This window comes from Notolepis coatsorum (assembly GCF_963971535.1).
Source record: "Notolepis coatsorum genome assembly, chromosome: 2".
Taxonomy (NCBI): domain Eukaryota; kingdom Metazoa; phylum Chordata; class Actinopteri; order Aulopiformes; family Paralepididae; genus Notolepis; species Notolepis coatsorum.
The window spans coordinates 205,483,610-205,499,109 of NC_140166.1; the positions used below are offsets into that span (position 1 = coordinate 205,483,610).

A 15,500-nucleotide genomic window follows, 5' to 3' on the forward strand; every position below is an offset into this window, starting at 1 on the left:
ACCAACACAGTGAGAGAGAGCACAGTGGAAAGAATACACAAATAAATGTGATATAGGCTGGGAGCGCAAATGAATAAACACAAAGCGGTCTGCCATTTCAAAACGGAGCCATTATCTAGAGAACGCGTTTAAATCTCGACCTGGGAAATTAACAGAAAGGGGGCACGTGAAAAGAGAGACGTCAACACTATGTCAGGAGGTCAGAGGGACGCGAGACGCTTCGTGGAGCCCCATAAAGACGTTTACTACACGGCAAGCTAACCCCACGTCTCTCGCTTCTGCTGGAGAGAAGAACAGAAAGTGACAAATATAAACAGTGGGTCGGCTGCGTTGAAGGAAATTACCTCCCAGAACCATTGGCGCACTGCCAGCTCAAAGACATTCATCTGTTTTCTCCTGAGCCTGACTCACAGGCAGGGCAGTGGGGAGGGAGGGAAGAGTGAGCGGGAGAGAGAGAGAGAGAGAGAGAGAGCGCAAGCCGATCAAGAGACTGAGCGAGAGGCGACGAGCTAGAATGGGAGAAAGGGGGGGAAAGAGACTGAACATCTGAAAGTTTTAAACCTGTGATCGCAGTAGGTGATGCAAAGCCAGGTCGGGATGTCTTCCAACGAGGGGAACAAAAGACATTCCACAGCATGGAAGGGACCGGGGTCAGATAGTATAGACGTTTATTCCTAGATAGGGCATTCCGTTACGGTTTCCTATTTTGGGAGGGTGTACGTATAAAAACGTGACAGTGGGGAAATCTAAAAAAGACGACATTCTCAGTGGCGCTCGAGGATGGAAGCGTGCTCGATGATGAGTGGCACTGTGTTCCCGATGCAGAATACTGACTGCTTTTGAAATGTAGTTCTGAAGGTACTGCAAATGCACAGGACAAACTAAAAAAGGAAAGCACAGCAGATGACACCTTACAGCAAAAGGTAGGAAACTTAATGGATGACAATATTAGTATTATTAAAAGTTAAATCTGATCACAATGCAGTAACTTTTATTCTATTATTTTATAATTCTAGAGGCATATTATACTTAAATCTCTGGAGTCCATTTCACAAGCAGAGGCTATACATTTTGTAGAACATTTTCTAAGCATCAAGAATGCAGCAGGCTTTTAACTTAAAATGTTTGACTTATTTATTATATATTTTGGATGAATTAGAAGTTTATTGCCAGAATTGTAAATTGTCTAGGGGGGGAAACACATTTGATTATTCAATATAGTTTGTTGAACACCACATATTTAAAGTGTGTGGTTATTATGCCCATTCCAAAATGACCTTCCCCTCTTTACACCAATTGAAAAAGTTTATATATTATTATTATTAACATATATACATATTTTTTTAACCTGTACAAAATCACAGCACACTGTTTGCAAGCTTACAATCGAAAACCAATTGTTTTGCTATGGGTTGGAACTTGGAACTAATTCTAATGATTTGTAACAATAACATCGCTCATCATTTAGACAAATTCACTTCTGAACCCTGAAGGGATAATGTTGTCTCACCTCTGTTTGGTTCTTCTCCTTTCTTTAAGCGACTAGCGTGTTCTTTGAAGGTTTGAAAGCCAGATGACAAGAAGGAAGCCCGCACTAGCCTGGAAGCGAGAGGACCAACTCCTGACTAGCAAAAAAAAAACATCTCTCGCTATGGAAGTACAATCTGCGCTTGGATTATAGCCTGCTTTGGAGGCAGTCCTTTTCAATCTGGGATTTTTTTTCTTTTTTTTTGATGAGTCTTTAAACGGATTGTGAGAGGTGGCCCTTTCGATTCCTCCACTGCGCCGGGGATGTGCTCTCCTGTGTGCCGGTCCTCCTGAGCCGTCCTACCCTGCGCCCTTCGCGGGACCCCGCGACAATGCTGACCAGGCCTCCGGATCAAGCCAGAGCAGAGCCCCGACCCGCGCCAAGGCCAGCCGCCGTCCCCTCCGCAGCAGCATGTCCCGGCCAGCGGTGGCCCCGCTGGCACTCAACGGCTCGGGGCCCGGGGAGGGGGCCGGGGTTCCGCTGCAGTGGGCTGCCCTGCTCATCATCATGGTTATCATTCCTACCGTCGGAGGCAACATCCTGGTCATCCTCGCCGTGTCTCTGGAGAGGAAGCTGCAGAACGCTACTAACTACTTCCTGATGTCTCTGGCGGTGGCCGACCTGCTGGTGGGGCTTCTGGTGATGCCTATTGCCCTAGTCACTGTTCTCTACAGTAAGTTACAGTACATGGCAATACCCCAACTTTCTCTGCCGTTCATGGAAACAATCCTCTACACTGGTACAATAGCAATACCATAGCTCTAGATTTTAATACAAGAACGTTTAGTGGCCAGGTCACTGTTATAGCCCAAACTCATTTCACAGCCGACATTTAGGTGTCAGAATATGAGAAATAACCGATTCTGATGGAGGTCGCCCTTTCTTGAGCAACAAAGTAGGTCTCAATTGCACTTGGTCACCCTCTGTCCCTATGGATATAGAGTGGCTGCCAGTGAAATACCTAAGAAACACCTTAGCACACCATTGTCTACAGCAAAGCAAAAGGCTATTACATATTTTAAATAAAAATTTAATAACCGCCTTATTTCATTGCAAAACTGCATTTGTCGTGTATTAGCCTAACTGAACTACAAAGCAAAAATAGGCTCTCAGATTTATAAGGTGAGGAGGAAAGCTGGACACATGTCGACCAACTATAAACAAATTATGGCTGATGAAAAATAACAAGAGATAGTGGATAATAAACAAGCTGCTTCCTCTTGTGGAGAAACCGTAGCAGCAGCACAGCTATGGGCTCCTCACTATCACAACCCACAATCTCCCGTCTTCTTATTATCTCCGCCAGGCGGAAGCCTGGGGGGAGATAATGTAATCCGTTGCATGAGTGTGTGAGTCCGTCTGTCTGTCTGTCTTTCTGTCTTTCTGTCTGCAGCTAATCTAGCAAATGACATGGTCAATTTGGATTAAACTGTGCGCTCATAGGCTGACAGCAGGCCATGGACCTGGATTCTGGAATATTCTTCCTATCGGGCAACGACAAGTATTTTATTTGAATGAATTTCCATTGAAATACATATTCAGTATTCTTGGCTCTTGGCCACAACAAAAATGGAGACACACACAATATAAGTTTGCGGTGCACATTCATGATCCCAAAAAGAAGAATCATATTGATGGTGGTGACCCCATGATATTTCCTCTAGCACCATCATCAATACTCAAATTAAAGCATCTCCTGATCCGATTTCCATCAAACTTGACAAATATATTTTAAACGAGTGGCTGCAGTCTGGTGGAGAGTTGCGCTCTACTGAGTGCATCTTTCTAATTAATGACAAACCAAGTCAAAAGACCCAAACCCCAGCTGCTCCCTATGTTCACAGCCATGTTAAAGACAGAAATCAATTTAAGGAAGAAAAGAAAACCTGAAAATGGCGAAATACTAACTGAAACTATTTGCATTTGATTCCAATGAATGACATAGCTGTGCAAATACAGCTGTGTTTCAAAGAGCAGAATTAGACATGCCTTCTGCCTTTCCAATGTCTTTTGACACTGAACTGGTAATGGCAAAGCCATTACTCCTCATTAACTTTGCGGCCCTGTGACACACTCCACACCACACCGTCTGTGCATGAAAGTTATGCCTTTTTTCTACGTTTCATCCGGAAAAACCATACTTACTATACTACTACTTCTAAAGTATTCGTGCATATTCATGTGGTAAACTGCTCATGGGGAGGGAATCCATTTCCTTCCATCGCATCTCAATGCACTCCGTCAAGACTAAAGTGCAGGCAGTGAAGGTCTAAACAAGTAAGACTACGTCTTCAACATGTCTTCACTCGTGAATCCATGTCCTGTCTAAATAAACACCTCAATTCGGGGGGGAAATAAATGTGTCCATAATTGACAGAGGAATGTTGAGTAAAAGAGAATTAACAAATGATTTCTTTTAACCTTAAGATAGACAATACAGGGAGGAGGAGGAGAAGCCATGAGAGAGAGAGCACACGGTGTCTGGCAAATGTACAACAGTGTGTCTGCAATGCAACAATAGATTTTAGGCAGGTCAGCTGTCATATCTCACACACAGCAGCAGAGCAGCGGGGGAGGGGAGACAGGGGTCATGAGGACATATACACACATAAACAATGTTTAGCACTTCGCACAGAGAGCCTGTACAGTCACATCGAGTACAGTATGCAGATATAGATGTTACAGAGCATTATAGACACTCATATGCTCACTGCACAGAAGTTATTATTGGAGATATACCGTACTTTTCGCACTATAAGCCGCACCTGAATATAAGCCGCAGCAGCTAAATTGAATGATGTGTACATATATAAGCCGCACTGGACTATAAGCCGCAGGTGTTTTAATGTTTAATTACCATATGTAATTAGCATTGGGACACAATACAGTCGGACAAATAACAAGAATTAACTCATTTACAAGTTGTATTAAGTTTAGCAAATAAGGGAACAGATAAATAACATTTCAATGCAGTCAAAAATATATATATATTTAGATTTGTACATTTTCGGGTTTGGTCACGTCGAGTCACATATAAGCCGCACTGTTATATAAGCCGCAGGGTCGAAAAATGGGGGGAAAAGCCGCGGCTTATAGTCCGAAAAGTACGGTAATTCTGTTTTCTCCATTAGAGAAAGCTAGTATCCTTATGTGGCGACAAATCGCATTTTCCCGCTTTGATTTCCGACATGCTAGACACGGTTCAAGATAAGATCATAGCAGCATGGGGGGGAGGGGGGGTACAGGTATGGGCAGGGTAATAGTAGAAAGACAAATACAGGCAATAGAAATTCTAGTACAGTAGAAAAGTTAAAATAGGCAGTGTAAACAAATAATTAACTCTGAATATACACATGAGAAAGTAGGCTGTGTTCTTGGAATTAGGTCAATTCTCCGATACGATATCCTATTTTAACCAGTATCTGTGCTAGCAGGAGGATTGAAGCATAGAGACGATGCTGTGATTGAAAGCATACATCCGCCTCCTACCTGAACATTCATATGACAGGAGTCACACCCAGCATCATCACCGGCTCTACTTCATCTGTACAGAAATGTTAGCCGACATCTCTCTAATCCTCAATAAAACCATGAGTGCTTCATCATTTTGGCTGAACCGTGTGCAGTCAAGAAGGCTTCAAGGCCACAAATCATTCAATATTCAAGGGAAAATATATACAAAGATTTGTAGAGAGACTAGCGTACTGTTATGTCTTTAACCCTTTACAGCCTGTTGTCTCAGTTGTCTCTAGTTTAGGCTGTAATAATGTGGATATGAGACCATGGAAATAGCATGTATGAATTATAAAATGTGTGTGTTGTTCCCCTTTAAGAGAAGCGCAAGGCAAGCCCCTCTGGTGTATTTGAACATCTGCAGGACAGATGAATGCAAGGCTTACAGGCAACACCTTGAAAAAGTAAATGGTTCCACTGTTTTAAGGTGAGCTGTGGGGACCGACTACAGTGTAAACCTATATACCACTTGGGTTATACAGAGCCATTAAGCAAGTTATTTAGAAGGATTTGGGCAGAGGCGCTCGCCGAGTACCATATTTTGTGAAGCGGCAAAACACAGAGATGTGTTTATATTGAGGACAGAGTGAAATATGTATAGCTTAGTTTGAATATTATTCAAGACTTGGCAAAAACGGTGAACATAACCTGGCAGCGAGACACATGCTCTCTCTACCACCCATGTTAAGGTTAGTACAAAAAAGAAATAAATAAAAAGGCTTCTCCCCCGAGAGTCATCATTGGCCGGGCTCAGCACCTGCAAGTGTACATGCAACATTTTCACCCTTTCACACAAATGAGCTTGGTTCATCCGTTTCAAAAGAGGTACATTTGAACAAGAAGGAGCGTTATCGCAGTGCTCCTTCACACAATCCAAACCTTCCAAATTGTACCCATTAATTTTTTCTTTTACTGTCATCCAATTAATCTTCCCGAGCCTAAAGCAGAATGCTTCTGTTGTGAGCCCTCACCAAAGCAAACATCCTTCCATCCGAAACGAGAAAAGCTAACTCGATTTTCAAATCATATTGAAACAATTACAGAGAGCCAAGAAACTAACCAAATCCTGAAAATAAAAGAAAATGCAACAGAAGTATTAGGGTGAGCTTTGTCAAATAAAGCAATAATCCATCCAGATGACGGGAAGGAGCTCCAAAAAGAAGAATTCCCATATAAAGTATTGTCTTGATCACGGTGATACTGCCCTACACACTGACAGACATCCCCTGGTCGGAACTGGTATTTGGTGGAACTGGACGTTTTCTTATGCAAGCAATAACAACCCTTATAGTAATTATAATAATACTCATCAACTCCCGAGTGCAGAAATGTGTGACCTCATCCTACATACAGAATCTGCCTCCTCGTGCTCCCTCAGGTGATGCACGTGGAGCTAGAACACAGCAATTACTTCACGCTTTTGTTAGAAGAAAGAAACACTTGTTTTGGAAACATTACACCCTGTAATACAAACCCAATACAAAGGCTTTAACTCTGGTTTTAAATGGTTAGCTAATTTTTGCTAAATAAAATAAAACACACACGAGAAGTCGACACATGTGATGGTAATTGCAGTGGACCCAGAAATATATACACACCCACAAAAGTAGGCTAGCTAAAAAGGTTTATTTTACTTTCCTTGAACACAATTCCTCTCGCAGTCGGAAAAAAAACTATTGTGGGTGTTGGCGTTTTCCGCGTTGTTCAAGCTTTTTAAAATCCATTTGCCCATCAGCAGGACGAATCAATCACCACTAAATACACAGAGGGAAATGTTGGCGTTTTGAAAATCCATTTACCCATCAGCTACACAAATCAAATCACTACTAAAAACACAGAAGGAAATGGAGGGAAAAGTGAAAAACAACCCTCTTAGAGAAGGAGAGATGTTTGTCAATAAGTAATCTGTTGTGAAAACAATATAATAAATTATGGGCTACATTACGGCAAGTAGCACAAGCATTCTGATGGCGAAGAAAGCGGTTCCACACAAAATAACATAATTTAAAACGATAAGAGTCCATCGATAAGAGTATTTTAAAGAGTCCATATTAAGATAATTTCCTGGTTTAATATTTTCATTTCCGTGGTCTACAAACTATGGTCAAAAAGCACCCAGTTACGGCTGTGCGGGCTGTCACTCAGAAGACAGTTGTCAGAAACATATTTTACTAAACCGTGGAAAAAGAGAAAGAAGAGTTTAAGAGCGAGCTGCAATCATTTAAACTTATTTTTTTTACTGTATGAAGCATAATCTCAGGAGGCTCATACAGAACCAAGCATTTCACTATAATGTACATGTACCTTATATGTGAAATAAAAACAAAACTTGAAAACTTGATCTTGACAAACTGAGATATGCAAGTCAGGAGTCAGACTATAGTGAATAATAAACACTAATAAACATACCGGTATATGCAAAGAGTAAACTATTGTGTTATATAGCGAAGTAGATATGGAACAGAAGGCTGGAGTGAAAATCAGTCATTCTAGCAAGAAAGGCTGGATTACAAATGAGGGATTTTCTTTCTGTAGGAGAGAATACCTACATGCACCTCCAGCTATATAACACACTTAAGGTAAGGGGGACACACAAAAGAGCATAATATGGCCTCTTTAAGGTAATGGGTGACGGGACAAAAGCCAGAGTAATTACCCGCCAATTTCAAACCTGGAACCCAAAATAAACACTTCTGCTGAGCAGGGTCTTCTGTACATCTACATAAAAGAGCTTTTAGCTCCATACACAGTCAAGAGGAGTCCTACTTTTTCCAGTACATTCACTCTTCCCCGGGATAAACAAACTCCAATCTTAACATGAGTGCAGGTTCTAATCCCTAGCCAGTTTGTGGCACATCTCCCACAACTGGTAGCGTGCAAGACAAATTCTCTTTGGAACGATATGTTTGGGGTATAACTGAGGACACAAGTGCATTTAAGTAATTCGTAACAGCTGCTCCGCGAGAGATAAATTACCTATAAAGTATGCTTCTTTATAGTCCTATAATGGTCAAACTGTTATGGTTTATGAGTGTAAAACCTTTTCCTTTTCATTCTCTCTCCCTCAAGACTCTGGGTGGCCTCTTCCCGAGTTCCTCTGCCCCATTTGGCTCTTCCTGGACGTGTTGTTCTCCACTGCGTCCATCATGCACCTGTGTGCCATTTCACTGGACCGTTACATTGCCATCAAGAGGCCCATCCAACACAGCCAGTACAAGTCGAGGGCCAAAGCCATGGTCAAGATAGCGCTGGTGTGGTTCATCTCCATTGGTGAGCATATTTATACATAATTCACTTTGCTAGCTCTCTACTATTCTGCACCGGTCTTCAATGGACGTAGGCCTGCCACGATAACACATTTTGCTGGGCGATTAATTGCCCCCGAAAATATCGCGATAAGCGATATTATTGCGACCGGTTAGAGAATTTTTTTTGAGAAATTTATTTCCCAAAACTTTTATTTTGAAGCCCACCGCTCCGTCTTTTCCGGTTTTAGACTTTTATTTTGAAGCCCACCGACCGGACCGGAAGTATTGATGCGATTATCCTAAGCAAAACATATGAGCCGACAACATGTCTCGTCCGGTTGTTTTTGAGCTAATAACAAATGTTGAGATTGTTGGTGAACAACTAACTTTAGGTTCGTTTTAACGTTAGCTACTAACGTTAGATGCAGCTACTACAGGCAATCAACGATGAGGAGGAAGCGTCAAAGCAGTATATAATAGAATAGCTGTGGTGCGTAGGCACTGCAGCACGACTCGAAACTACCGGAGTGTTATAATAAATTAATTCATGTTTAACTTGTCCCCGTGTCCAGTCCTTTGACCAGCCCCACCCGTTCATTGTAAACAATGATGCATGTAATTGTATTAACGTTATTCTGTGTTGTACTTGTAGCTATGCTATACGTTGTATTTCGTTTGTTAGCTAATGTTGTTAGCATGGAATGAGAATCAAAGCTCTATCTTTCATCTTTATTTAGCAGTCCAGTTTCTCCGGGCAGTAGCGAGTAACTACTTGGGTCTAAAAATAGCTAACGTTACACTACAAATAATGCTACTTGGTTAAAAGGAGCCACACTATTGAGAAATGTAGTTAAGCTGTGGCGTTGCCCCACGGGGCTCCCGTGCTGTACTCTAGTAACGTCAGCGACCCGCCTCCCAACACGGACAGTGACTGACAAGCGGCACTGGTTCCGCCTCATTAAAACAAACGCGCAAATAGCAATTAATCGCGCCCGTCAAAATCATTGCATTCATTTTAATTATCGCAGCAATTAATCGATTTATTGCTTATCGCGGCAGGCCTAAATGGACGTTAAAGTTTGTACTTAAAAAAAAAATATTATCCTATATATGGAGAGAGAGGAAACGTAAAGGGGCCCCAGAGAGCCCAATCAACATCTGCAAGCATGAGCCACTCTCCCTCCAAAACCAGAAACCAGAAAAGCGAGACTCAAACCCACAGATTAAGAGTTCCAGTTCCTCCATTCAGGAGAGAACCCCCCCATGCTCACCAACATTCCCGGACTGTCCTAGAGCACAGGAACAACAACATGTATAAACTCCACTACATTAGTTTATACTCAAATTGTGGAGTGTTTGTTTACTTTGAGCTCTGAAGTGGGTTCATTCTGCCATATTTATGTGCTTTACTATTTTTTAGATATCAGTTTAAAAAGTAAATGAGTTTGAATGTGGCCACCACTGATGTCATCTGGGACATTGAATCATTGTGTTAATTACAGCTAAATTAAATTATAAGGTAACAGTCCCTATAAGACAGGGTGTTGCCATTTTCCCATCTACATTTAATGGAGCTGTAATTAACACAACACATGGATTCAATGTCCCTGATGACATCACTGGTGGCCACATTCAAACTCATTTACTCCCCAATAACTCAAATTAAATGAATGTGTGCAAAACAGTTTTTAGAGTTTTTGGATGTGTGTGAGATTATGTGCAAAATAACTCACCAATATTTTTCGTTGAAGTGCCCCTTTAAGAACAGAGTGTTGTCCTTTTGCCACTCAGCTAGATGCGACTGATCACATAAATCAGAGTAACCCGGGTTTATTATGCAATCTCTTCAGAGAAACAGACTGGATATCTGACACAGCTCGATTTAGTTGATATCCAGGGGCAGATCAAAGAGTTTCAGGGTGCTTTCACACCAGAGCTGTTTGGTCAGGACTATCGGACCAGAATTCGATAGTCCGCTTTTTTGGGGTGGTGTGAATGCGCAGTCGAACTCTGGTGCGGACCAAACACGCAAACTCTGGTCCGCCTGAAAACGTAGGTCTCGGTTCGCTTCATCGGACCAAACGCGGACCAAATATAGGAAGTGAGTCACGACTCTCACGGGCAGAGCGGTAAATTACTACCTAACCAATCAGATCTGCGATATGAGGTAGCGTCACGAGGAGAGCAATGTGTGTGGACAAGAGGCGGGTTGCCTGTAGGGAGGGGCTTTTAGAGACCCATGTTTTTTTTGCTTCGAAAAGAGGGACATCCTCTCAATGTGCGGGATGCGGGACATTCGGTCAAATGGTGGAACTCGAGTCAGACAGGGCTCGCAGTCACACACACACGCGCAAAAAAAACCTCCTCACCGGGTCAACCTCACCGGCTCTTCATGCAATATTATCAAACCGAGAGACCATCCGCTCCCCGACTCTCTCCGCTACACTCCTCCCACTGCGTCTACTACCACACACACACACAATAGGGCTCGCATTCACACACACACATTTTCACTCTGTTGTGTCCAATAGACAAGTGCCCTTTTCGACCGCGTGACATTGTTCAGAAAGTTTGGTGCGCTTGACAAATTGCAATGTGAATGCAGACGAACCAAATGAAGAAGGCAACAATGTTGCAACTTCACCCCCAGAATCGCACAGAGTCCACCGAAACTATATGTGAAAGCGCCCTTAGTCATCATTTTCACAACAACAGTTTTAACATGTTATTATATAAGGTAATTTTACATCAAAAGCATTAAAAAGATAAAAGCACTGAATCTGTAAGATTTGAGGCTCTTTGCTTTATGTTTTGCATGATGTTGACAGTCTAATTTAAGATTCATGATCAGATTTAAAAAGATAAGCACTGGTCATTTTGCCTCGAAAACAAAATCAAGTCTATTATTTTGGATATGAGTTCAGATCCCTGTTCAGGTGGTTTGTACACATTAAATAGTAAAGTTGGTAAATGTTTAATTCGGCCTGTATGATTTCTTGGCGTATGATCCATGGAGAGAACTCGTTTATAGAGTCTGGAATAAAAGCCGGATGCAGTAAAAACCAATGCTATAAACAGCTATGGCTACAGTGGTCGGGGGTGTGAGGGGGAAGTAAGAGAACATCAGTCACAGAGACTGATGCATCTGAGAGAGATGTCCGAGAACCTGTCCAGTGGGGAAAGCCCAGTGTCAGTCCAGACTACACTAGTACCAAACGTACACTAGTAACACAAGTACCAAACGTACACTAGTACCAACACTAGTAAAACACTAACAAAAAACGCATTCTGGGGGAGAAAGGGGGAGTGCAGGTAAAGTACAAAACACTGTACAAAGTTTTTATCAGAAGGTTTCCTGAGAGATTTCCACAAGAGAGCTAATCAAAGCAAAGCCTAAAAACTGATTCTTCACAATGTGCTTCCATAGGGATTACATAGTGATACATATTAAAGTCTGTCAAAATTGAGAAGCCAAGAGCTTGCATAGATAATGAAATGTGTTGACTACGGTTTTCAAGTTTTATTCATTTGTCACATACACACAATGTACAAGTATAGTGGCAGTGAAATGCTTCCCCTGTGTATATCCTAGCCTTAGCCTCGGCTCGACAAAAATGAAGTTGCTAGACCACTAGAATCCTCATCAGACAGTAAGGCGTCCCCATGAGGGCAAGACTCGAGCTAATTCATCCTATTGATGTATCCACCTCAAACATAAACACCAGTGTGTTATCTTCCTGATTGATGCTCTATTTATTATCCCCTGCCCCACACTGGTATTATTGACGACTGGCCAGTGAACCCTTGTATAAGCACACTAGTTTACGGTTATTATCCAGATCATCTTCCCAGTAGGAAATGAAATTAAAAGACCCTTGAGCTTGTTAAATTAGTCAGCCCAGATTGCTTCTTTGGCCATAGCTTTTGGAAGACTTCTTGAAGTCTTGGCTGAGATCATCCTGGCGTTAACAGGAGTTGTATAATGCTCAGACCTCTCAAGAGTAGTGCAGGGTAGTCGTGGGGTTCTTTTAGTCTGGTTTGACTTGAACTTCCATCATCTGAGCAAAACCAGATGATTGGAAAGAGTAGACGGAGCAGCACCGACTGCACAGGAGGCCGTTCGCGCGGCCCGTGAATAATCGGTTAATTTTACTCTGAAAAGAACGTGGCGATGCAGAAATCGCTTGCCTATTCCTGATTATAGCACTCGTAAGTCCCAAAGTTATGAGACTCAATTCAACCAATGACGTGTAAAATACAATTGAAATGTAACGTTGACCATTGAGGAAAACTAGGCATTGAGAGCACATGAACCTATACAATTTACTTTAATACGCAATATTTGACAATACTAATCATTTTGTTGTCATTCACAGGTATAGCAATCCCCATTCCTATAAAGGGGCTAAGGGACCATCCTCTTCCCAACAACGTCACCTTCAACAACAACCACACCTGCCTGCTGAGGCCAGACAGTTTTGGGAAGTTCATCCTGTTCGGCTCCATGACCGCGTTTTTCATCCCTCTGTGCATCATGATGGTCATCTACCTGCTCACCATTCAGGTGTTGCGCAAAAAAGCCTATCTGCTCAAGTCAAAGGTGACTCAGCGCCTCACGCGCCCAACGGTCTCCACGGTCTGCCAAAAGGAGCAGGTCGAGGCCGCTGCCACGTCGGAGAAACAGACTATACTGGACGCACGATTCCTCAAGATGTCGGGAAATCTAAACGCAGCCACAAACCCGGTCCCAGGAGACGATCTTCCCTTACGCCGCATGTCCACCATGGGAAAGAAGTCCATGCAGAACCTCAGCAACGAGCAGCGTGCCTCCAAGGTGCTGGGCATCGTCTTCCTCCTCTTCGTGGTCATGTGGTGCCCCTTCTTCATCACCAACATCACGTCCGTGCTGTGCGCCAGCTGCGACGTCAACGTGATCGCCCGTCTGATGGAGATCTTCGTCTGGGTGGGCTACGTGTCGTCGGGCATCAACCCACTGGTCTACACCCTGTTCAACAAGACTTTCCGGCAGGCGTTCGGGCGCTACATGACCTGCGATTACCGCAGCAGTACGAGTAACGGATCGGGACTGCACGCCAGGGGACTGCACACCAGGGCTCATCACGGGGGGCGGAACCGGACGCGGATCTCTTTCCGATCGTCCGTGGCGGAGAACTCAAAGCTGTTCATGAAGCGGGGAATGAAGAACGGCATCGGCTCTGTGAGCTACCAGAGCCCCCTGAGGTGCCGGCAGACACCCGTACAGTCACCGTCTAGCAGCGTTGTACTGGACACACGGCTCCTGGCGGAGCGTGAGCTCTGTAAACATGACGAGCATGTTAGCTATGTGTAGGGCTGACCTGAGGCTTTAGTTATATAAAGGGAACGTTTTTTGGGGGGGGGGAAGAGGGCAGCACACATCTGCGTTGTGAGCTGTCGCAGAGCCACCCGGTGTCACTATGGATTATGCTCATAATGTGCTAATCAAAACGGGGATTTTCTGGAGAGGGAAAACAAAAAAGGACCATAAATGAGGTCGAGTTTTGAAATTGCGGAGAGAGAGGTTGCTGAACATTAACTGCGAGGCAAACTGTAGCATGGGACAAACAGGGAAAAAAAAGGGAAAAAATGGAACATGAGGCAGATTCCCATAATAAACGTCAAAGCCAACCAAGCTCAGGTCGGATTGTCTTTAAGGAGGCTGCCAGACAAACGTGTATGGAATGAAGACGCATGACTGTCTGGAAACCCTCTATGGATACTGTGTGTATTCCTATGCTAATCCTGTCAACTTGGGCTATTTGAATCTGCTATGGACTTTTTCAGGTCTGCTTACATATTGAGAGGACAAACATGCCTCTACTGTACATTATAAATCTTTTCCACAATACACTCAATGCACTATAAAAAAAAAGAGGCACATTGTAATTGCAGAATTTGTGGAAAATACTTTTCTATGTGTACTACAGAATGATTGCATTGTTTTCAAAAAGGTCAGGATTTCCAAAAGTGTTACAGTATCAAGGTGGATTATTATATACATAAAATAAAACGACAAAATCCAGTGGAAATGGGAAGCTTTGCTGAACATGTGTAATGAAATAAACGCTGAACGTTGAGCTTGGCTAAAAGAAAAATGTTCTTGGGTTAAATTTGTTTTCGCATTATGCTCCTTAGAATGCATGCTACGTATAGATACCAAATCTGTCATTTACCAAATGGTTTGAACCTGAACAGACCGTTCTGCGATCTCACTTTTATAAAGGAGTTATTACAACGTCTCTTGATGAATACAGACACAAGATACTTTACATGTAATGATATACCATATGATTAGGACCGATTCCCTTTCAACAATTTGATTTGACTATTGTAACTATGCTGTTTTGCCGTCTAACTTTCATCAATTATATATAATGTCTGATGAACAAGCAACGGCAAAAGGGGAAAGTAAGTGAACACAAAGCAAAGAAAACTCTAGTGAACCACAGAGCTGTCATCATAGCAAACATCTCACCAGCGCTCAACACAATAAGTGTACGAGCTTGTATATTAGTGGTCATAAAAAAGAGTCATTTTCAAAAGCCTTGGCCTATTGCAGCATTAAGGAATCAAAAGGATTTTGAAACACTAAGCGAAAACTTTCCACGATAAAACTACGTTAACAGTTCACTGCCGACCGAACAGAAGCTTGACGAATTCAAGATCGAAACAGGTCTATACTGGCCACGCAGACATTGTTTTGATTGATTCTCACGTTTCGGCGTGCAAGCAGACTGCTGGCTGCTCATATTTACACTCCAAGATTCCATTAATAAACAAACAATTGGTTGATTTATTTAATTTGTAATGTAGATATATCCAACCATCATAAGAATACCGCGTGCGGTCTGCCAGGATCATGTCAGCCAGAGTAGAACAAATCCTAAGGATGCTATCAAGCTTGTATCCCAATGGCTTTAAACAAGCTTACTCTGTCATGATAAGACACAAAATAAAATGGAATAACTAAATGAAAAGGCTCATGCTCTCTACCAGACCCTCACTAGATGTCGGATGGCAATCCCAGAGCATGCAGAAGATGCACATACAGTTAGGCTGGACATTCGATTGTCTCACATACATCTGAATGCATGTTTCTGACATAACGCGTGTAAACCTCAGGGTAGGGAACACAGCCGTGTTGGAAAGCAAGACGTTAAGAGGAATAACAC

The 15,500-nt window shown here is 42.7% G+C and overlaps 2 protein-coding genes across 2 annotated transcripts in view; one reads left to right on the forward strand and one right to left on the reverse strand.

Annotated features, from left to right (window-relative positions):
• Window positions 1-15,500, reverse strand: part of psmd1 (proteasome 26S subunit, non-ATPase 1) — a 122,200-nt gene that overhangs the window by 59,255 nt on the left and 47,445 nt on the right. The gene's annotated exons all lie outside the window — the stretch shown is intronic.
• htr2b (5-hydroxytryptamine (serotonin) receptor 2B, G protein-coupled) lies at window positions 506-14,271 on the forward strand. Its single transcript, XM_084307804.1, has 4 exons — window positions 506-923; window positions 1,540-2,201; window positions 8,111-8,311; window positions 12,666-14,271. Exons 2-4 carry the CDS (start codon window positions 1,940-1,942, stop codon window positions 13,637-13,639), a joined length of 1,437 nt encoding a protein of 478 aa, XP_084163930.1. The 5' UTR covers window positions 506-923; window positions 1,540-1,939; the 3' UTR covers window positions 13,640-14,271.